The 25,061-nt window shown below is 43.0% G+C and overlaps 1 protein-coding gene across 2 annotated transcripts in view; it reads right to left on the bottom strand.

Moving 5' to 3' along the window:
• Positions 1 to 980: 980 nt before the first annotated feature.
• alg9 (ALG9 alpha-1,2-mannosyltransferase) overlaps positions 981 to 25,061 on the bottom strand; it is a 265,182-nt gene continuing 241,101 nt past the window's right edge. The window contains exon 15 of one of the 2 annotated variants that reach the window (XM_068053986.1): positions 981 to 1,400. In XM_068053986.1, coding sequence (XP_067910087.1) covers positions 1,277 to 1,400 — 124 coding nt within the window. In that variant the 3' untranslated portion in view covers positions 981 to 1,276. The remainder of the gene's footprint in view (positions 1,401 to 25,061) is intronic. The other variant, XM_068053983.1, reaches the window with a different exon arrangement.

Here is a 25,061-nt window from a genome sequence, read left to right as displayed (position 1 = left end):
CCTGGATGAGATAGGCAGTTTAGTTGTAATTTCTGGGCACTTTGTTGTATCCCACACTCACAGGAATTGGGTTGGTGTATGCTCCAAATTTATTTCTTATTGAACTAGCAAAGGGTGAGATTTCTTTATCCCAAAGGATTTGATTGGAATTGTCCCCAAATCAGTTCATTCACAATCATAATGGCACAGAGAGAGAGAGAGAGAAAGAGAGAAAGAAAGAGGACTTTTGTCACGTGTTAATATTAAACTCAATCACTCAGAGCCCAGAAATGAAATATTTGAGTGCTGGAGTACAGCACCTCCCAGTCCCTCAGCCCTGTTGTAGATACGAAATATTATGGGATTCTTCCAGAAAATGTGCAAACACTCATCAAAATTCCATCTGCTCGACCCGCAGACTCATCTCCCACCTCATCATTCTTGCAGTGGTTATGCACTGGGGTGGCCAAGCAAACATAAGGTCCCAGTTTTGAATCCCAGCCTTAAACCAACAATCAAAGGCAGCGGGCCTTCACTTGGCTAAACTTATGCCAGCTCTCGGTGAAGCTGTTAGCTGCAACACCGCAGAGCAGCAAACCAGCAGAGGGAAACGAACCAGCCCTGCCAATATTAGCAGGTGTTAGAGCAACACGAACAACATGTGGCGGCTCAGGCTTTCATTCTCCTTCACCCTCAACCCTGGAGACATCTGGCAATAGCAAAGACTTAAATTTAGGATGAAATATCACAGAAATTTCAATGGGGCATGATATGATTTACATTGTAGCTTAAATTTTTCTCGAACCGTTAATCATTCAAGGAAATGTGGTGACTTCGCAAAGAAGCCAATGCCCAGATCACAATGGCAAGAGACTCCTGGCCATTTTAAGCTGAACTTGAAGACACAACCTTTGCTCTGACAATGTTCAGAACGGATTCCAGCTGCTGGTTTGGAAAGAAGCCGATGGGAATGTACCACTATCACTCCAGGAAAGCACACAGTGACACACACATTTGTTTATTGACATGTGGAATGCATTTTAAATTTATCCTCTGTGGGCTATAGCAGATGGTCCACAGTCTTGCCCGAAAGTCACAACAATTCTCGGGAAGTACGAGAAAGGAAAAACGCAGGCAGTGCACATAACGGACTTTTCTTACATTATTACAGAACAGGCAAGAAATGTAAACATCTATTCATTAACCGAGACAAGACGGTGCAGAGATGTAACAGAGCTTGAAAGACTTTGCCTCTGACTGGGATTCCTCCCTTCCTCTCTCTTGCAGGTGCAGTGTTCTAGCCTCCACTCTTTTTCCGCACTGGCTTCGATCTCCTGGGTTTCAGAATTGTATAGTTTGTGTATGTTGTGTACTGCTCAGACAAGAAGGGAATGTAGAAAGCACGGAACAGCTGTGATGACCTGAGACATTAAAAAAATCAAAATGGAATCAGTGCAGTGGAATCTAGGCAAATGCTAAAATGGTACAAAGGGCAGTAACAGTAATTAATAATCACAATAATGATGATTGGTTAAAGTAAAAGAAAGAACTTGCATTTATATAGTGCCTTGGACAGCCTCAGGATGTCCCAAGTGCTTTACAGCCAATTATGTACTTTTGAAGTGTAGCCACTTCAATGTAAGGAAACACAACAGCCAATCTTTGTACAGCAAGCTCCCACAAACAGCAATAAGATAATGGCCAAATCATTTTTTTTTAAATGACATTGATTGAGGGATAAGTATTGGGCAAGATGGTGCTATGGGATCTTTTATATCTACCTGAAAGGGCAGATCGGGGCATTGTCCACATCTAGAACAAAAGACGGCATCTCCGACCATGCTGTGCTCCCTCAGTATTGCTCTGGTGTCAGCATGGGTTTGGAGCACAAGTTTCTATTCAGTAGTGAAATACAGGGCAGTAACTCTGGGTCCTAATGATACGGAATGCTCATAGCTAAATTGCAGGAAGTGCTCGTTGCGATCCTGCCACCCGTTTTCATTAGTCGGTAAGTTAATTTTCTGGTGTAATGAGCTATATAGCCCAGGAGAGTCTGATTTTCAAACTCTAATTTGTGCTGTGTTAGTGGGTCTCAGCTGGTGGGAATGGTACTATTGACCTCGTGACTGTAGGATTTCAGTTTCAGCTCCCAATTGTCATCTTGTGACTTCTTCTGGGAATTGTGCACTTGTGGACTTTGAGTGATGCCCACCTGGTTGGAAAATCTGCTGACTTTGAATATCTAGACTCAGACATGGGAACTGCCACTTTGATAAAGCACCAGTGGAATCAACTCTAATCATGAACACCGACAGCAACAGAAGGAACAAATGGGTCAGGAAGCCGGAGGGAAAAAAAGTTGCAGCCACCAATATAAAGATGACCCTCTGTAATGAATTAGATTGAACAGCAGTGACTGTTGTTATGTAGCAAACATAATCACATTTTTCACAAACATCAATGACATAAATGACCCAGAGATCGGCATCCAATTGTATAGTCACAAATTCTGCAAATTTGCAATGCAATTTTGAGGTGCTGAAATCCAGGTAATCAAGAGTACTGGGATGGTGAGTAACTTGCATTGTAGTGCTTAACAGTAAGAAAGAGGAATTGCAATGGAGCTAGATAAGGCCCAAGGTGCACCCTCATTCTAAAAATACTATTTCAATAGCTTCAAGGTTTTGCTCCTTCAAAATTATGTCTGCCCATATGTGATACCCAGTATGTTCATTTTGGTGCTGTTGGTTTAGGGGGAATGTTGGCGAAGACACTAGTAGATACATTCTCTCCCTTGTACAGCGTTTAACTGAACAACTCGAACCGGCCGACAAGGCTTAATTTTCATGTGTTATCCAGGAGAAACAGTACTGTACTGGAATGTCAACTCAGCTTGTGTGCTCACCTCATGGGCTTGACCCCACAGGTTCCTAGGTCAGAGGTGAGCGTATTATCAACTGAGCCAAGCCAACCTTGGAGATAATGGGCTGTATTTTCCCAGTCCCATGGAGATGGGTTTGGAGGCGGTGGGGAGGGAGGGGGATACGGAAAGCAGTGGGAAACACCGTCAGGATGGCTCCCTGATGCTGTCCCGCCCATCAGGAGGCTGTCTCACATAAAGTTGCTCCCTCAGGTAAGCTGAGGCCATGCACGGGCTCAGGACTTGCATGTGTTACTGGTGCCTGCATGGAAATTCAGCCCAATATGTTAGAGTTGAAAATCTAGTTTGTTTCGACTGTAACAACCTTGATGTCTATCAGTAAAAAAATCAATCTGCACATGAAAGCATTCTTTTGATATTGCTTGAAAATAAACAGATCTTTGATTCATTACTCTGCAGGCAGTTGTAAAAGAAAACCTCCATGATGCAGTCAAAATAACTGAAAGGACTACAGCAATAGCTTTGCTTGAAAATGATAAGGTGACAGATTTCTTGGATCAATTGGAGAACTAAATGATGTTTTGCATTTCCCCATAACTACTTAAATTTGTGATCCTGCATTTATTGCAAGTCAGGAGTTCAAAACTGTGGACATGCTGTTGTCCTCCCGAGAATCTGCAGGCTTCAGAACCCAAACTTGGCAGCATCTAATCACTGTTTCCCAATTTATTCTATTTTAATTCCATGGTTGTGGGGAGTGGGATTATGACTCCTGGGTGGAAAGCCGCTGGGGATTTTGTGGGACTTCTGCCCAGTGGGAGGCTGTGTCTATTTTAATGGCTGACCACTGACCAGAATGGGCATCCAGAGGCAGCCAGCTGGCTTTGGGCCCAGGAAGTGGGGAGCAAACATGAAACTGTCTAAACTTTCTTTATGGGACCCAGAAGAGCTCTCCTATTGCTCCCGGCCCTATACAGGTAAGTTCTAAACTCACCTGGCAGGACCTCCCCTGGGTGTCCACGGCAGCAACTCTGCTCCGTAGGCAGTTAAAATTGCATCAGGGTTCTAATGGCAATTTGTATGTATTTATGAGGCTCCCACCTCAATTAGGTAAGTGCCTCAACAGCCCATGTAAAAACAGCTGTGTTAAAATTGCTGCAGATTGTGAAAATGAGCGGAAAGGCGACCACTTTGATCTGAACTCCTGTTCTGCCAGGAGTTTAAATTCCTCCTCTTATCTTTCCAATCTTTTAACATCCTGCACTATGGACCTTGGCTTTTCACCGAGGTTTCTTAATTTACCAGGGAAAAAGAATCAGCATTGGAAATGTTTAAGAAATAGAAAAATATTCAAAGGGAATTTAGCACTCAAAGATTTAAAAAGAAGGTAATGGTTACATGTGAGTTAAGATAGCTACATTGGGTAATTTAATTCAGGGGTTCAGATAATGTCCTAAACCATCAGAATGGAGTTGGAACAATTTAAACAGTCGTCTGAATTTACCGTCAGTTGAAAATAGCCTGGAACTCACTTTTCCCAACTCCCACATTGTTCAGTTGGTACGTGAGCTGGTGGTTTGTTTCATTCGGGACTTGGCTATCAGTGCACTTCATTTGTAATTAAGTTTGCAAAATGGGCCTTATTAATATTAATGAGTTTTTTTAATACAGTGCAGATCTGGTGCACTCTGTATATATTATAAAGGAAATGTTCAGCGATTGTGACTATTCCACAGCATCTAATTGCTCGATGCCAAAACTACAGAAGATTCATTAAACATTTCATGATAAATCATGTTTGAGGTTTGGAAATGATAAAACTCACAATTAAGTGCTTAAGTCTACAGTTCATCACTAGATTTCTTCACAGTCAAAATGTAAAGCAAATTAGCACAGGATCATTAAACCTTTGATTTTAATCGACTGAAACACTAAAAAAAAGTTATGGTTCCGGATGGGTGGCCAATTACAATGATTGAACCAGGCACCAAACTGACCCTTACATGAAAAAGGTCTTAGACTCAACACTTGCATTCAAAGCAGAACAAGCAAAGTTTAAGCTTCTCTTTAATATATAAGTTCAGGTTCTACCTGATATATGTCCTGAACTGAAATATACTCAATTATTATCATATCATTAATATGAATTAACTCTGATCCCATACAAAACATTAAGAACAGACTCACCATGTAAAACTAAAGCAAAATAAAAACAGGAACTGCAGGACTGAGGGGTGACCTGATAGAGGTCTTCAAGATTATGGAGAGGTTTGATAGAATTGGTAGAGAAGATGTTTCTACTTGCGGACGAGACCAGAACAAGGGGCAATAAATATAAGGTAGTCACTAATAAATCCAGGAAATTCAGGAGGAACTTCTTTACCCTGAGAATGGTGAGAATGTGGAACTCGCTACCACAAGGAGTGGTTGAGACAAATAGCATAGATGTAGTTAAGGGACAGCTAGATGAGAACATGTGGGAGAAAGGAATAGAAGGATATGTTGATGGAGTTAGATGAAGAGGGTGGGAGGAGGCTCGTGTGGAGCATAATCACTGGTATGAACCTGCTGGGCCATAATGGCTTGTTTCTCTGCTATAAATACTTTATAATATTCGGTAGGTCAGGTAGCCTCTGTGGAAAGAGAAACAGAGACTCTCCACATACCCAAGCTGCCACCATTGTTTACACGAATAGTCTTTCACCTTCCTTTACACAGAGTTACTAAATTACATCTCAATACTAGCTAGGTGGACTGGAATTTCAAGGCAAAACCCCAACTTTGAAGTACATTAGATTGTTAAAACTATAGACAACTGAAAGCTAAATCCTGTATACACACAACGCAAAGAATTAGGGGCAAACACTCACTTGAAATGAATGAAGTGTCTTTTTTTGGTATTGAGGTGATTCAATTGTTAACAAAATTCCTGGAAAGCATGTTTATGAAATATGCATCTCTGAGCATTGGATTTTACGAATGGCAATGAAAATCACAATTTCCTGCCATAATGATCCTTCAATACCTCTCAAACAGATATTTCATCATTTAACTGATACAAATATCAGAGTTTGATAATTCATCTGCAGAGTGCATGGTTACACCCTGGTTCAAAAAAAAGGGTGTAAGGATAAACCCAGCAAATACATGCCAGTCAGTTTAACCTCAGTGGTGGGAAATCTTTTAGAAACGATAATCTGCAACAAAATTTAGTTACTTGGACAAATGTGGATTAATTAAGGAAAGTCAGCATAGATTTGTTAAAGGTAAATAGTGTATAACTAACTTGATTGAGTTTTTTGATGAGGTAGCAGAGAGGGTTGATGAAGGTAATGGGATTGATGTTGTGTACATGGATTCTAAAAGGCATTTGATAAAGTGCCACACAACAGGCTTATCAGCAAAGTTAAAGCCCATGAAATAAAAGGGACAGCATGGATACGAAGTTGGTTGAGTGACAGGAAACAGAGAGTAGCAGTGAACATTGTTTTTCAGATTGGAGGAAGGTATATAGTGGGATTTCCCCAGGTACTGGTATTAGGATGAGTGCTTTCTTGATCTATATTAATAACCTAGACTTGGGTGTGCAGGGCACAAGTTCAAAATATGCAGATGACACAAAATTTGGAAGTATTGTGAATTGTGAGGAGGACAGAGTGAGACATCAGGAGGACATGGACAGGCTGGAGGAATGGGCAGATATGTGATGGATGAAATTTAATGCAGATAAGTGTGAAGTGATATATTTTGGGAGGAAAAATGAGGAGGGGCAATATAAAATAAAGGATACGATTTTAAAGGGGTGCTGCAGCAGCAAAGGGTCCTGGGGGTATATGTGCACATATCGTTGAAGGTGGCAGGGTAGGTTGAAAAAGCAGTTAATAGGGCATATGGGATCCTAGGCTTTATAGAGATACAGAGTACAAAAGCAAGGAGGTTATGGTGAACCGTTATAAAACACTGTTTCAGCCTCAATTGGGATATTGTGTCCAGTTCCGGGCAGCACACTTTAGGAAGATTGTGAAGGCATTGGAGAGGGTGCAAAAAGGATTTACAAGAATGGATCCAGGGATGAGGGACTTCAGTTACAAGGATAGATTAGAGAAGGTTGAGAAGAGATTTGATAGAGGTGTTCAAAATCATGAGGGGTCTGGACAGATAGACAGGAACTGTGCCCATTGGCGGCAGGGTCGAAAACCAGAGGGCACCCACCGATTTAAGGTGAATGACAAAAGAACCAAAGGCGATATGAGGAAAAACTTTTTTTACACGGCGAGTGGTTAGGATCTGGAATGCACTGCCCAAGAGTCTGGTGGAGGCATATTTAATCGTGGCTTTTAAAAGAGTATTGGATAACTATCTGAAGAGAAAATATTTGAAGGGCTACGGGGAAAAGGTGGGGGAATGGGACTAGCTGTGCTGCTCTTGGAGAGAGCTAGCAAGGGCATGACGGACCAAAGGGCCTCCTTCGATGTTGTAACCATTCAATAATTTACATCACAGAACTGATTCAAAGTAGCTCGATTTCAGCGGAAGAAATGTCCTTGTTACATCCACAATTTTAAATTGGGATGAAGTTTTGATGAGTTGCTCAGTCCTTTCTTGGCAAGGAGAAAGGCTAGAGCTGTCAACAGCAGAAGTCATAGTCATAGAGATACAGCACTGAAACAGGCCCTTCGGCCTACCGAGTCTGTGCCAACCAACAACCACCCATTTATACTAACCCTACATTAATTCCATAGTCCCTACCACGTCCCCACCATTCTCCTACCACCTACCTACACTTAGGTAAATTGACAATTGTAAATTGCCCCATCAACCTGCAAGTCTTTGGCTGTGGGAGGAAACCGGAGCACCCGACGGAAACCCACGCGGTCACAGGGAGAACTTGCAAACTCCGCAACAGGCAGTACCCAGAATCGAACCCGGGTCGCTGGAGCTGTGAGGCTGCGGTGCTAACCACTGCGCCACTGTCAGAATGATCACAAAAAGTAAAAACAAAAGCAAAGCAATTAAAATAAATGGAGTTTCAAATTACTTTCAAGAGTGAGATACTTCAAAATAGGGAACATTTTTCAACTAACATCAGTGTCTCATTCCAAATGAGTATGAGTTGATGAAAAGCAATGTTCGACTCTGTACGTGTTACAGAGGTATGCTTATTAAATAAGAAACGATACACAGCTTTGCTGGTTGGCATTTTCAGGTTTCAGTTATATTACACTGAATGCAAAGTGCAGGCAGCAAGATCACTGCTCTATTTTAGGCCGCAAATGTAATTCTTCCCATTAGACGATCTCCATGCATGCATCCTTCCTCACGATATTAATGTTGAGAGCACAGAGAGGAAATTCCACATTGCGGCACAGTGGCGCAGTGGTTAGCACCGCAGCCTCACAGCTCCAGGGACCCAGGTTCGATTCCGGGTACTGCCTGTGTGGAGTTTGCAAGTTCTCCCTGTGTCTGCGTGGGTTTTCTCCGGGTGCTCCGGTTTCCTCCCACAAGCCAAAAGACTTGCAGGTTGATAGGTAAATTGGCCGTTATAAAAATTGTCACTAGTATAGGTAGGTGGTAGGGAAATATAGGGACAGGTGGGGATGTTTGGTAGGAATATGGGATTAGTGTAGGATTAGTATAAATAGGTGGTTGATGTTCGGCACAGACTCGGTGGGCCGAAGGGCCTGTTTCAGTGCTGTATCTCTAATCAAAAAGACTCTTTATAAAGTGCCCAGATGGTTCAACAGACTGCCAGGAGCATCTGTTAGCTTGCACTGGAGTTATGTTCTGCGTGGTGGCGGTGGAAAGCCCAAGTGTGCGAGACAGCCCTCCCAAGGAGGCCTCATACCATTTTAATTTTGCATACGCTGGACCCAGATCAGACCCACCTCCAGGCTGCCATTTTCATATTGAGGCAAGGCTTCATAGTAACGTAAAAGTGGCAGTATAACTCCAGTCCTGCTCTTTGAACTTGAGTACATTGCAATGTTGTTGGGGTACTTCATTGTTGTCAAAGAGATTTGGGGAGGAAATTCCAGAGCTTAGGGCCCAGACAGTCGAAGGCACGGCTGCCAATAGTGGGGCAAAGGAAATGGGGAATGTGCACGAGGCAGGAGCTGGAGGAATGCAGAGATGTTGGGGGTGTGTCGGGGAGTGGGGGTAGGGCTGAAAGAAATTACAGAGGTATGGAAGGGTTAAGCCATGGAGGGATTTGAATGAGAGGCTGAGACAGGCAGCAATGCCAGAACATTCTTAAAGTAACATTACCAATGCATTGAGCATTACATGTGTATATACAATATATATATATATGTGTGTACGAGGTACAAGTGCATTCTGTCTGAAGACATACTGGAGACAAAAGCCATTCCTTTTATGCTCAAAACTGATTAATGGGATTTACACAATCCTGCACTATGGATAATTTTCCACATTTGGAAAATGGTTTGGCTTCCAATCCAGTTTTATTTTTAAGAAGCCTGCAGCATTTTGAACTATTACGGAAATTGAGTGAAACCTGCCTTTAGAGACACATCAGTCTTAACAGTAAATTAATGATTTACATTTGAATCTATATTAGACATCTTTATTACAGACCCAGAGGTGGTTATTAAAATGAGATTCACACTAACAATCTTCCAACAATACCAGTAAAGGCCAGCAGGCCCTAAAACCAACACTTGATTATATAAATCACCTTTTACCTAAAAGCCTGCACATTATCCCTTCATTTAAAATCACACAAGATTTAGATGCTCGAGGTAATGGGTATAAATGAAAACTTATATATACATTCCACTGGCTTTATTTTCTTTCTGTGAGCAGAGAGGAAGTGCTGAATGATACCTTGAGACTGCAAAATGTTTCAAACATCACTGAGTTCATACAGAGTACTCCTCGCAGCTTGTTCATGGCCTCATTATGCAGCATATTAAAAGAGGACCTCTATACAGATAATGACACCAGCCTGACAAGTGGAAAAGCAATCATCTTGAATGTTTTACTGAAGGATACACATAAACTAGCATGGCATAAGACGATACACGTTGCTGGACAAGTTGGAGCCACTACAGCATGAACCTTTTAGTTAAGGCTAGTGGCGTCCCTATACTCAAAGGGTAGCTTCCATAATACTGGTTCAGCTGGGCTTTATCTGCATAGGCAGTGTAGTTAATATAAATATTTAGCCTGTTATAGCTTGAAAGGTTCTTCTTCCTGTAAGTGGATTTACTGATTTATTCTGATTCAACAACATTAGATCATGGTACTGTACATAGTCTATTCTTTCATTGCCTTCTCTTCACTATAGTACTGGGCCACAGCCAACAATTAACTTTAGCCACTGACGCAAGTATCTCCAACTAGTGGAAACTTATATTCAAGATATTTTTTCTCAGAAAAGATTTACGGCATTGAGCCGACATACCAACAATGAGAATTAAAAAGGGCTGCAAAGCGGGTGATTAGAAGTTTTATCGATTCCTGTTTTTCCTTCCTGGTGGGCTGATTCTCGGGTTGGACGTTCTCTTGGAGATTTCATCACATGACCACCCATATCCAACTGCCCCACCAGGTCGATCAGCCTTTTTCGGGTATCTACAATATTTATTTGTAACTAATAAAGCAAAAGCATTGAAAGAAAATTTAAAAAAACAAACAGCAATTTTTTTTTTAAAGAAATGTCCCAATGATATTTTACCTTGGTTGCTCGCAGCAGCGTGCGGGAGATTTTTTAAAAATTCTCAGTGACACCAAGACAATCCTGGAGGGTTAGCAACCCAAGCTAGTGCATGCAGCATGGACTGGACATAAAACCTAGCCTCTTGCTGATCTGAATGGCTCATTCCAACAACAGAAGGTTAATCCACCCACTGAGCCATTAATGTGGATAAGTAGAACTTGTTTTCAAATGGCAGTCATGTGTTCAGTTCTGGAGGAAGGGGGAGATTTCCTCTGTGTGCTTTGTGTAGCGGAATAATGAATGCATTTTTTGATGTATATGCCGATTTTAGATTCCATTATACTCTTTGCACAGAGGACATCTCCTCCCCTTACAGAGGAGGTTTGTTAGCAGGAGTGTCAGACTTGAAGAGTGTCAGACTTGAAGAGGGCAGGGGTCAAGACTGTTCAGGTTGGTGAATGTGGCCGAAATCATGTGGAAGTCACCCTTCAGTTATCCAAAGCGCTGGTTAGACCACAGCTGGAGTACTATGAGACGTTCTGGGCACCACACCTTAGGAAGGATATATTGGCCATGGAGAGAGTGCAGTGTTGATTTAACAGAATGATAACTGGATTTGCAGGATAAAATTACGAGATTACACAAGATGAGATTGTATTAAGAAGGGTAAGGGATTATTTGATCAAAGTATTCAGGATACCAAAGGGAACAGATAGGGTAAATAAAGAGAAACTATTTCTGCTGGATGGGGAATCTAGGACTAGGGGGCACAGTCTACAAATTACAGCCAGACCTTTCAAGTCTTCTGAAGACTTCTACACATTTGGAACTCTCTTCCACAAATGGCAGTCAATGTTAAATTAATTTTTAATTTTAAACCTGCAATTGATCGATTTTTTTTTTACCAAAGGTATTGAGGGATAAGGGCCAAAGGCAGGTATATAGAGAGTGGTCACTGATCAGCCATCTTCTCACTCTATGGTAGGACAGGCTCGAGGGGCTAAATGGCCTCCTCCTGTTCCTATGTTCCTAAATCATTGGTATCCATGGAGATGGCTGGGGGCTGCACTCTCTTCAATACCCATCTCAGCACAGTGTGCGAATGGGAAGAAGTATAAACACACACAAACTTAAATCTCTCGCATTTAGGGAAAACTAGACAGCGCTCTAGACTATCACACAGCTCGTTCCCCTCAGGAAGGAATCAAATCCAGTTTTGGGATAGTCTCCTTATATCTGCTGGATTGGGTAACCTCAATCTAAACACTAGTGGATGAGGGCTCACCTGCCCCACAGCACAAAACTCTCCCTACATTAGTAATCTCAATAAGGGAGGAAGCAAGGATGATTGGCATAGAAATGGAAATGTCATACTTAGCCATCCAGGCCCTAAGCTCTGGAAATGCCTCCCCAAACATCTTCGCCTTGCCACCTCTCTTCATTTAAGATGCTTCTTAAAATAAACCTCTTTTTGGTCACCTGAACTAATTGCTCCTTTGTCTCAAAGTCGATTTTTGGTTGATTACGCTACTGTGAAGTGTCTTGGAATGTTTTACTATGACAAAGGGGCTATATGAATGCACATTGCCATTTTCCCATAGATATTGCTTGACAGGGATTGGGCCTGAGGCTTGTTAATGACAGAATGGAGCAAGTGCTAACCTGGCTAAGCTTGATGATTACATTGGATAATTAAAATGGTAAAGTGCTCCATTCTTCAACACTAACTTTCTCATTTTGACAGGCACCAAAATTCACCGGTCATTTAAAAGCCAGAAAAAGGCCTTTTTACAGAAATATATATATGTTACACAGAGTCTCTGGAACAAAAAATGGGCTTCCAAAAATGGAGCACTCTTATGCATTATTATTCTTCCACTCTGTGGAGCTAATATAATACCCACAAATTAATATTTGACCTTGTCGTGCAAGAGCTAACTTCATAATCAGTAGCAGAGCGAGTGAGAGGGTTTTCAGTAAATCCCATGGGCTGGCCAAGGCTGACTAATCAAATCAAGAAGGCAGACTGATTCAACCTGTTGCTGTATGGGAATGGCAAATTATTCAACGCTTCATGAATCTTCAATGACCCTAAGTAAAACAACTTCCCAAGCTTCAAAGAACACACAGCTGAGCTGGAAAGATTAGTCAGTAATGAATACGTCAAGGGGGAGATAATGTTGCAGTTGGTGCATTTGTCCATCTGTTGATTTACTAAGATGCAGTGGGAAATCCAATTCCTCCGAACCTTCAGTTCATTGACAGATAAAAGGTTTGAATTTAACTCTGCACTTTTCCTCTAAATTTCAGACTCTGCTCTAATGTTGTATTCTGGTTGTTTTTAAACAGAACATTTATTGACAGCTGAAAGAACTTTTCCTAATTAAGTGACCCTGTCCATCAGTCAGTTTTAACACTGTATCTGTGATGATGCCAAATAGTTGAATATTGAACAAAAAAAAATTGGATTGAAGGCTAACCTCACTGTAGTGAATACAAAATAATTGGTATTGATTTGATGGTTTAATTTATTTCCTCTCAGTTTCTCCCCCACTCCTCCTCTCCTGAGGTCATATGGGTTCCAAAGGTACAAGTAGAGTTCCTGGTCAAAGTAGCATTTCTTTAGGTGCCAGCTGTGGCTTAGTTGGTAGCACTATCGCCTCTGAGTCAGAAAGTTGTGGGTTCAAGTTCTCCCTTACTGGCAAGAACTGGGACTTGAATAGATAATATAATCCCCCCTCCGAACATCGCAAAGTGCTTTGTTTTTTATTTTATTTATTTTTATTTTTTATTTTAGAGATACAGCACTGAAACAGGCCCTTCGGCCCACCGCGTCTGTGCCGACCAACAACCACCCATTTATACTAATCCTACATTAATCCCATATTCCCTACCACATCCCCACCATTCTCCTACCACCTACCTACACTAGGGGCAATTTACCACTAAGTAGCCAATTAAGTATTTCTGAAGTGCAATCACTGTTCTACTGTAGGAAATGTGGCAACCAATTTGTGTATAACAAGGTCCCACAAACAGCAAAATAATAATTATTGGGTAATCTGTTTTTTAAATAATATTGGCTAAGGAATAAATATTGGACATGACACCGGGGAGAAACACTCTGCCCTTCTTTGAAGCAATGCTGAATAAAAAGAACACGGGACTGGATTTCCTGTTAGTCTCATTTATCAGTGTTTCGTAGTTCATTAGCACTCACTGCGTTATAATATACATAAAGTCTTCTGTGGATGCAAAATCTGATGATGAACATGCTTTTGTTTCTCAACAGCTTCCTATTTTACTACTTTATTTAGGTGCAGGAATAATGAGCTTCTTCCTTCAGAACTGACTCAGTTAACGCTCCAAAAATACTGTCTATCACAATGATTCTCTAACGTTCCGGTACCGTGACTCAATGGAACTTTAAATACAAGTAAATTTATTTCATTAGTTGAAAAAGGATTTGAAGCAGGGAATGGCTTGATGTTGGTCTGACGCTGTACAAGACTTTTAAAAGTCATGTATATTTTTGCAACATTTCAAGTGGTGAAGAGTTAGAGAGGGGGAAATTAAAATATGATTATATTGAGGTTGTACTTTCCCATTTATTCCTAACTTTAAATTCCAGTAACCGAAAGGTGAGGAGAAGGTTAAAGAATTCAAAAGTTGAAGCTGTACAGAAAAATTACATTGCACTCATTGGTCATGATCACAAGATGTGGCTGCATGCGTTATGTTCATGTCCTAACTTGCACAGAGTCCCGTTCAGTCATTAACTCTGTGCTTGCTGACCTACATTGGTTCCCTGTCCAGCAATGCCTCGATTTTAAAATTATTTTCCTTATTTTCAATTCCCTCCATGGTCTTGCCGCTTCCTATCTCTGTAACCTCCTTCAGCCCTATAATCCTCCAAGATCTCTGTGCTTCTCTAATTCTGGCCTGCTGTGCATCACTGATTTTCACTGCTCCTCCTTGGCCGTCATGCCTTCAGCTGCCTAGGCCCTAAGCTCTGGTGTTCCCTCTCTAAACCTCTCCGCATCTCTTTCCTCCTTTCAGACGCTCCCTAAAGCGTACCTCTATGACCAAGCATTTGGTCTCCTGTCCTAATACCTCCCTATGTTGCTGTGTCAAACTTTATTTGATAACAATCCTGTGAAACGCCTTGGGACATTTTACTACACTAAAGGCGCTATATAAATGCAAGTTGTTGTCGTTTTTTTTTGTTCAACTGTACACAGAGGATTACTCTTAATCTCGTCTTATGCAAAACTTACACCATCCAAAACAAACCCTGTATCAGTTCACACATGCAGGAAGATGCAAGGCAAACCAATTTTCAGGTTAAAGGAAAATACCAGGAAGATAGATTTTGAAAGATGCATTTTTGGCAGATAACTTCAGCACCAGGTACTTGAATCAGATATAAAATGGACCTGCATCGAGTAAATCTCCCGCTACAATGCCCCCAACAACACTCTTTAGCCCTAACCCGAGAGAGTACCTATACTGTCAGTGTCACATTTTCTCATTCCCACTATTGTTTCTTTATCAGATGTTAAGTTCTATTCCAACTCCAAACTGCAATTACATTTTAAAATTCTTTGCTAAAGAATGCCACAGTAGATTTTTTTGGGGGCGTGCTAAGTTAACTGTTGCTGCCAAATGCACTTATAGGCTCCTAGAGTATTGAGTCCTGGCTGAAGACATCCCATTATCTTAGCACACTCTGTGCTGAGTTTGATGAAGTCTTTGTAGATCAGTATAAGCAGCGCACAGTTTAAAACTTTGGCAGCATCAAGCGGCATATCAAGAGCCGGACAGCTTTGTTACTGTCAGTCTAACTTGTGAGAGGACATCTCTCATCCTACCCTATCCTTATCACCAACCACAAAGTGAAATCAATGGCTCGCATGGTGCGTAAAAACAAAGCACAGAAATTCCAGTTCCGACCCGCATCCTCTTCGAGCTTTTCTACAGGCATGTTACCTGAACCCTTTGGATCAGACATTAATCCAAAATTCCTTCTGTGTCTGGGGATGTCAGAAATCCCATGGCATTATCTGAAGACCAGGGAATTCTCCCAGTGTACGGGCCAACATTCTTCCCTCAACCAATTCACACCAAGAATAAAATAACTGGTCATTCACTTCCTTGCTGCACTCTGTTGCGATATTTAAAGTAACTTTGATCAGTTTACTGCCCATCCCCACCATTGCTGTGATTGAGAGATTTCAGTCTCCTGCTAAGTCTGTGACTGGCCACTGATTATGCTGGTTTTTCTGCTTCAGCCTCATCCTGCCAGCTCCAAGAGGGGTCCTAGGGAGCCCTTGTCACAGGAGCCATTGGAGCAGGCTGACACAGGTTCACATGGGCCTGCATCCGGGCTCGCCAGCTGGATATGCTGGCTATGTGCATGTATTAGTCCCCGTCTGTGTAGCGGAGCCTGGTCTCCAATCGTCTTGGCCATCCCTGCCATTGGACAAAGACCTTGCTTCGCTCGGACCACGCGGTAGTCGGTGTGCAACAGCCATCCCACATTAAAAGCACCCACGCACAGGCATCTTCCAAGCCCTCAAAAGACCCACAACCCTGGAGTGGAAGTAAGTCACCTCGTTCCCAAGTGACAGCCTAAGAAGAAGCTTGTGGAGATATTGCTGACATGGAGCAGTTGTCTCATTTGCTTATGTATTGGGGATGGTAGTGCAGCGGTTATGCTACTGGATAGTAATCCAAAATCATGCACTAATAATGCAGAGAATCTGAATTCAAATCCCACTTAGCAGTTTGAGAATTTGAATTAAGTTAAATAAATCTGGAAATATCAGTAAAATGTGACCATGAAGCTGTTGGATTGTTGCAAAGTCCCAAATAGTTCAATAAAAAGAAAGACTTGTCTTTATATAGCACCTTTCACAACTTCAAAGATGTCCCAAAGTGCTTTCCAGCCAATGAAGTACTTTTTAAGCCCTACACTGTTGTATTGTAGGAAACACGACAGCTAATTTACACACAGCAAGCTCCCACAAATAGCAACTAAATAAATAGTGATGTTGGTTGAGGGATAAATATCTCTGGCTCTTCACTGAAATAGTGTCATGGGATCTTTTATGTTCACCCGAGGGGGCAGACTGGGCCTCGGTTTAACATATCATCTGAAAAACTGCACCCCTGACACTGCAGCACTCAGGAAGTGTCAGCCAAGATTATGTGCTCAAGACCCTAGAATGGGACTTGACCCATGACCTTCTGACTTAGAGGTGGGAGTGCTACCGATTGAACCACAGTTGATATTCAATACAGTCCTTCAGTCTTTACCCGAACTGGCCTAGACATGAATTCTAGTCCAACACCAATGTTGTTGACTCTTACCTGCCATCTGAGAAGGCCTTTCAAGTCACTCAGCTGTTTCAGGAATACTAAGCAGACTGCAGTGGTTCAAGATAGCGGCCCCCCCCACCCCCCCAACCACCTTCTAAGTGCAACTAGAGATGGGCAAAAAATGCAGGTGTGCCAGCCTTGACATCATTGCCCACATCCTGAGAAAGTTTTTCTTTAAAAAGTCACTGCAGTCTAAAAATAACTAATTACACAAAACACTGTGATATGCTTTATTATAAGGTGCTATATAAATGCAAGTACTTTTATAATTTTACAGACTGTTACGCCCAAAGACTATGGGCTGAATTTTATGTTTCCGTCGCCATAATCGGAGGCAGCCGTAAAAAATGATGGTCCGCACGCGCGGGCTTTACTCTGCGGAGCCGCGGGGATATTAAACGCAGAGCCTCATTTACATGGCAGGGGCGGACTGACCCCCTCCCCAACCCGCACACCTCCCCCGCCATTGCGCAGGTGCCGATGCCATTTTTATAGGGCTTCAAACCCTTCCATTTCATTTACATATTTAAAGATAAAGTCATTGTAAATTAGATTTTCAAAAATAAATACATGTTTCTAGCTCCTCTTCCACCCCACAATAACCAGACACTTTATTCTGTGCCCTCTCCCCCCAACCCCTCCAAATACTTACCTTGTGTTCCTGACATTTCTGCCCTCCAAAGTTCACAAACCTTTATCTTCAACCTTTCCCACCATCCCCTCCACCAATCATATTTGCTTGACCCCGCTTACCCGCCCCCCCCCCCACCTCCTGCACTGAAATACCTCACTGCTCCCCCCTCCCCACCAGTGTCCCACATCGGATCTCCGAATGGCACGGGAGCTCTGGCTACCGACTACAATATCGGAGGGGGACGGACAGCGGGAGCGGGTAAGTATTTCGCTCATTTATTACAATACATTTACATATTCCGATTGGCCTCCCGTCGCCAAGCAAGGGAGGGGCCGCCACGAGGCCTCGCCACCGCCGGCAATTTCGGGCTGGGACTTCCCGGCATCGAGGCCCGTGGCGGGCCTCTCCTGGAGATATTTTCTGGGCCCCCCCCTCCCCACACACCACCATGACTCTTGACATTGTAGGGGCCTGTAAAAGCCAGCTCTATGAAGCAGCTTCACTGAACAGCTGCTTTGAGGAACTCTAAGGTTGAATTAACAAAGGATGCAGCGACAGCAACTGTCATGATCTCGCAGCACAAGGTCCTGATTCAGAGTGGGATTGATAAAGTTGAATTTTCTGTAAATCTGAGATTTTGCTTCAAATCACAAACAACGAAGGGCCATGTTTAGCTTTTTTCTTTTAAAAAGCACTCATATCTTTATCATTGACAACCAAAACTATTCATCTATTACATAAGATACCTCATTTCTCCCCTCCCCCAGCTCACTTGCACACGCACATAAAATCTTGCAAATATGTGACCTTTATGATGGCTCTGTTTTTCACAGAGAGCACTGCAGGTTATGACGCAAATCTAGCGAGTTGCTAAGAGAAAAACACAATGTGCAGTACTTGATTAATTGATGAAGTGAATGCCAAATCTGCAGTCTAAAGTGATGCTGAAAGGACTACCAGACTTTCTGTCTCTGAGCCCTGTAAAGACTCCTTCACCCTCTGCCTGGGCTTTCTGTCAGTGAAATGGACCATAACGAGGGGTCCAGGTGCCTCATCTCGCTAATATCTGCAAACAAAATCAATGCTGTAATCAGTTAAAAATAAACCTCGGGGATTTACCTCTGGCATAAAATTCCTGCTCCTTAAAAATATTCACAGCAGAACTAGTCAGTAAACCATAATCTAAAACACACTCCCACCCCAATCTCTGTTATATACATTGAATCGTATAACTTGCCCTGCAAGAAAACATCCTTTGCCTACATGTTGCTACTGTAATTGTTTGACAAAAAATTATCCACAGTACAGAAGGAGGCCATTCAGCCCATTGTGCCTGTGCTGGCTCTTTGAGAGCCGTCCAATTTAGTCCCACAACCCATTACCTTGAGAATTAATCCTCATTAAAAGTACATGTCCAATTGCATTTTGTTCGTTCCTATGGGTTCTGATTTCACCACCCTTTCAGATAGTGCATTCCATACCTTATCAACCCTCTGTGTGAATAATTTTCTCATTTCCACCTCTAGTTTCTTTGCCAAATATTTTAAATCTATAACTTCTGGTTACTAATCTACTCTAATCTAGAGTAAATAGTTTTTCCCTACTTGCTCTATCAAAATCCCTCATATAGCTATTTAATGGTGTGCACAACACAAATGTTAACTTTTATTAATATGCATTTCAATAATGTTTCTTATCTTCAAAAGAGAATTTTCTCGAGGTAAAATTATACAGAAATAGTTGCGCCTGTAGCAGATAACTACAGAACAGTCAGCTTAACATCAGAAGTTTCTAGAATTCCAATTGTATAGAATAAAATTAACGCACATTTAGAAAGATATGGCTAATTTACAGTAGCCAGCTAAATCTGTAAAAGGCAAGACGTGCCTGCCAAGTTTAATTGAACTACTTAATGAAGTGGTAGAGTGCACTGATAAAGAAAATGTAGTGGATGCCACACATATTTTCAAAAGGGAGGTGAAAAGAGGCAGAAGAGTAGAGGCAGAGAGAGAAATATCAACACTATTGGCCATTAGCAATTGCCCCTAGTATAGGTAGGTGGTAGGGAAATATAGGGACAGGTGGGGATGTGTTTGGAATATGGAATTAGTGTAGGATTAGTATAAATGGGCGGTTGATGGTCGGCACAGACTCGGTGGGCCGAAGGGCCTGTTTCAGTGCTGTATCTCCAAACTAAACAAACTAAGTCATCAGAGACCGATAATAAATTGCATGGCTTTAACATTGGGAATTAATTACGTGTCCTGGTCAAATTATCCTCCTGCCTTCTAACCTTGCTTCATTTGAAGACTACACTTGGTCTTCACTCCTTGGGCTGAATTTTATTGAAACTCAGTGCGGTGCCCGCATCTAGCAGCCGCCGCAGAGCCCCCATGATATTACGCGCAGGGGTTCATTAGCATCACTGCGCTAAGCCTTCCCCCCGATATTACGTGGGGAGAGGCGGGACATTCAGTGCAGTGAGGAACCCTTTGACAGTTGTGCAGCAGATGCTGGGGCTCTATTTTAAGCGCCCCAGCACCTGCTTCCTGACAGCTGTCAAAGAATACTTACCTGACTGCTGAAGAGTGTGGCTGTTGTCACTCTGGCAGCAAAGCAGAAAGTGCTGCAGAAATCCAGCAGGTCAGGCAGCATCTGTGGAGACAGAAACAGAGTTAATGTGTCCAAGTTCACAGACCTGAAAGTTAACTCTGCTTCTGTCTCCACAGATGCTGCCTGACCTGATGAGTTACCCCAGCACTTTCTGTTTTGCTGCCACATACTTACCCTGCTGTGTCCCAGTGTCCTGTGAAGTTGCGATCCTCTTCTTCCACTCAAGTGTAACATTCCTTCTTGTAAGCGTGCTACACCTGGGTGAATAATCTTAAATTTGCACATTCCAGGACGTGAGACTTAAATACACCAGAAAAGGTATTACAGAGAACACACTGACACAAAGGGAATGCACAGGTGTCACAGCAATGTAAATACATCTTTCACTAAATGTTCCTCACCAACATGTGTGTCCTTTTCTCTGTGTGAATGATGTGTGCCAGCAAGTAGCACCAATGTCACATCCCTTTGCACTGTCAGAAGAGTCAACGTATGCAATAACATCATTGCCATGCCACCATTACACATGAGCGTCTCCATGGATGCAGTGACATAGACATTGGCTCATTCAGCTGCTGCCTCTTAATGGTTTACACAGGGATGTTGCAGATATGGACTGGTGCACAGCAGGTGAGCGAGGGTGATGTACGGCTTGCATGTCGATTTCTACAGAGCAGAGAGCCTTTGTCTGATAAGCCACTTCCGTACATCCCTACCTCACTGCCAGCCCTGCGTGCAGAGCCTGGGTGGCATCTGCCCTCCCATGCATCTTTCGTATTTTATGTCCTCAGCGTCCTCCGAGGAGGAATCCTGTTGACGTCTCTCCTCATCATGCCAGGCCTGGCCCCTACTGTTTGTGTAGTTGTGAAGAGCAGCAAAGAAAGGAACTGGCCTTTTCGGCCCATAGTACAGGGCATCACCCTATCCATACAGGCATTGGAGGTGCTCTTTCAGCATGCTGATCTCCTGCTCAATGGTGGCTCGTGTAGCTCAGTGGCTGGCGTATCTACAGCAGTGGTGGAGTCTCTCACTGGTGTCGGAAGCCATGTCTGCAAAGGATAGCCCTTATTTCCAAGAAGCCACCCCTTCATCTGAGCCAGTTCAGTGAACAGCAGTGGTAACCGGGACCGGCGCAAGACCCAGATGTCATGGCAGCTGCCTGAGAAGCGGTCACACATTCGGAGCAAGCATTTGCGGTGATCACATACCAGCTTCACCTAGATTGAGAGAGCTCCTTTAATGGTGATGTCTGCAGGTGATAGCCTGGCAGTAGGCCTGATGGCCACAGGAGTGCAGTCTCTGAACATTACAACCTATGGTTCTCCGGCAATGGTGCCAGAACCACTGGCCCTCTGGGCCTGGCTGTGAGAGTCCGTCCTGAAGCAGACATACTCACTGGCCCTCCGGTGCAGGGCACTGGTGACCACCACCCCCCCAGCCAATGCAGCAGAGCACTGCTGACTGTGTGACCCCCACAAAGGTCTCTGGTGGGCTTGAGAACTGCTGCCACTTTGAGGAACAAAGGTATGGGATGTCCACCAAAGCCCATGGGCTGCAGGCCATCCTTGAGTAGGGCACAGAGACATATAACCACCCTCTCTATATGCGCAATCTCCTCTGACACTGGTGCTCTGACATCCGATGGCATGTTATGTGGGGCCTGTAGCTGCATGGCAAATGTAATGGCGGGCTCCCCTTGGGAGCTGCTGCTCACGACCAGGGCCTCTACGTGGATCGCATCTGCCTGTTGGTTTGCCTCTGGCGCAAAAGGATCCTCACGTGCAGAGGAAAACACAATATAGATTGAGCCATACCTATTTGCATGTGAGAAATAAAGTCGAACCCTGCATGTATTCGAAGGTTCATAAAAGGGCATGAATTGGTGTTGACGGGTACATCAGCTGCTTTCCTGGATCAACTGTGTGGTGTGCCATGGCATTGCCCATCTTGGCCAACACTCAGAGTGGCACAGCATGACCACATTAAGATCCTACCAGCTGAATCGATTGCTCCCACCATCCATAGAACCTTAATGCTCCTGCCCTTTCTGGCACCCTCCCCACACACAGGGTGCCTAGTGTGCCATTGCCCGCTCACAAACACAGACCGTACGTACACTGTTAACGGAGGGATGATACACGGTACCTCCCTTCATGCCAGCACAGCTTTCCCTTCAATAATCGCAGACCCCCTCCCTTTCAGAATGCACAGTTAGACCCCTGCACCTCCCCCCTCCCACCCAGAATGCAGAGTTAGACCCCTGTGTATCCCCCTCTCCCACCTCCCTTCCGTAATGCAGAGTGAGGACCCACCGACTTTTCAGACCGTGAACAGGACAGCATGTGACGGCCGCCCGTTCAACGAAAAATGCAGCAATGTTGGTGGAGAGGCAGCGGGCTGCATAATCAGCAAAGGTAAGTAATTATTACCATATGACAATTGTGGTCCCGCTGCCATGCGACGGAGGGGCCGCACTGAGGTCCCACCGCTGTCGGTAATATGCAGCGGGCCCTACTCGACGCCGCGGGTCGAGGCAGGCCCCTCCTTGCAGCATTTTACCGGCCCCAGCGCCGTAACCCGCAGCGTCGAGGGGCCAGTAAAATTCAGCCCCTTATGTGTGATGCCACAAAAGACCCTACTAGTACAAATATACAAGTCTTGAAGCTGGAAATCTAACATCAAATGCTGTAAATGAAAAAGGTCAGTTGCACCCGAGAAAGACAAGCTCATGTTTCAGGAAGTCACATGGATCCGTGTGAGTAGGCAGTGCAAAAGGCATCACGACAGTATGGAACAAGCTAGATGGATCAGTTGGTCTGTCCCTGTCTGACATTGTCATGTGTTTGTTTGTTGAGGTATCGCAATGTAGATGTGGGTTGATGAAAATCATTTGAACCATCTTCGTTTACCAATAGCAATAATTCTGGTTCCCTCCATTAAAATATCCAACAGCTCTTTAATTTTTAAAAATTCGTTCATGGGATGTGGGCATCACTGATAAGGCCGTTGCCCTGGAGGAGGAGGTGGTAGGTGGTGGCTGCAGTCCATGTGGGGTAGGTACACCCACAGTGCTGTTAGGAAGGGAGTTCCAGGATTTTGATCCAGTGACAGTGAAGGAACGGCGATATAGTTCCAAGTCAGGATGGTGTGTGACTTGGACAGGAACTTGCAGGTGGTGGTGTTCCTATGTGCCTCCTGCCCTTGTCCTTCTCGGTCAGGGGTTGGTAACATGTGGCTCGTTAACATCTCACTTGCGGCTCCCAACCTTTTCTAGTTGTATCGCATTGACATAAAAAAAGCCACAAAAATATTAAGCCAAGGAATGTAAGAGCCGTGTTTTTATTGTGGGGATAAAAGACGAATCATTCTGCTACACTTTACTGTTTCAAATAATTATTTTAACCAAAAACATCATTGTTCTCGAAATCAATCTGTTTGAGTGGTATAGCTACACCAAGGTTATAGATAATGCCTTTGGTTCAAGGAACCCGTTTTATGGTTGCAACCATTATTGTTTCTAATACAGCTGAGATGATAAATTATTCTGAATGTGCTTTTAGAAACTTTGTTTTAATTATAAGAATCAATAGCCGAAAAAATTGCCTTAATTCTAAGCATCTTAAAGATTGTTTTAAAGATGACTTTACTGACAAAATTATAATAAAATGTCAAAAAACATGACAATTGAGAGTTAGGTCTATTTTAATCTTGATTTTTTTTCTATTGATACATAAATTCAACACATGCATTTTATTTATTATATATGTAAATTATGCATTCTACCAGAGACGCTTGGCAATTTGCCAAGTATTCGGTTTAGAAATGCCGAAATTGCATCTTGTGGCTCCTAATAGCTTTTATTTTAGGTAATTTTTTTTTTTAAAAGAGGCTATTCACGTTCAAATAAAGGTTGCAGATCCCTGTTCCAGATGTTAGAGGCCACAGATTCGGAAGCTGCTGTCGAAGGAGGCTTGGCCAACCATAAGCTGATTCACTGTATTAATTACCAAAAGTGAAGACCTTTCTGGTATCAATCTTCAAAAGGGGAGTTATCCCTGGTGCCCTGGCCAAGATTTATCCCTCAATTACCACCAGAGAAACAGATTCTGTTGTCATCATCACATTACTGTTTGTGGGAGGCTGTGAGGAAATAGCCTACCATGTTTCCCACATTACAACAATGATTACACTTCAAAAGTACTTAATTATCTGTCACTGGACTAGTATTCCAGTGGCCTGAGCGAATGCCCTGGGATCACGGTTCAAATCCCACCACGGCAACTGGTGGAATTTAAATTCAACTAATTAATAAAAATTCAATTAATTCACAGAAATCTGGAATTGAAAGTTAGCCTCAGTAATGGTGCCATGAAACTATCAACTGTCATAAAAACCCATCTGGTTCACTAACGTCCTTTAGGGAAGGAAATCTGCTGTCCTTACCTGGTCTGGCCTACATGTGACTCCAGACCCACAGCAATGTGGTTGATTCTTACCTTCTGTCTGAAATGGCCTAGCAAGACACTCAGTTCAAGGGTAATTAGGGATGGGCAACAAATGCTGGCCTTGCCAGCGACGCCCACATCTCATGAAAGAATGAAAAAAAAGCACTTTGGGATGTCTTGAGGTCATGAAAGGCGCTACATGAATGCAAGTCTTTCTTTCTCAATCTGCTTTCTACAAGTTTTTCGGATTTCACTTTCTCTACACAGTTATTTAATATCTATCAAATCCCTCTTAGTCTTTTAAGTGGGTATGTTTCAGAAACTGACTGACCTGATGTCTATTTCCAGCATTAAGACGGAAATCCTACCACATACATATATAAACATTTTTGTTGCACTTAAAATAAAGTAGTATCCCATTAGCATGCCAGGCAGACCTTTTTAAAAAAG

Source organism: Heterodontus francisci, chromosome 22 (assembly GCF_036365525.1).
Source record: "Heterodontus francisci isolate sHetFra1 chromosome 22, sHetFra1.hap1, whole genome shotgun sequence".
NCBI classification, from domain to species: domain Eukaryota; kingdom Metazoa; phylum Chordata; class Chondrichthyes; order Heterodontiformes; family Heterodontidae; genus Heterodontus; species Heterodontus francisci.
Note: the sequence above shows the minus strand (reverse complement) of the source record. Positions and strands in the feature narration are given on the sequence as shown.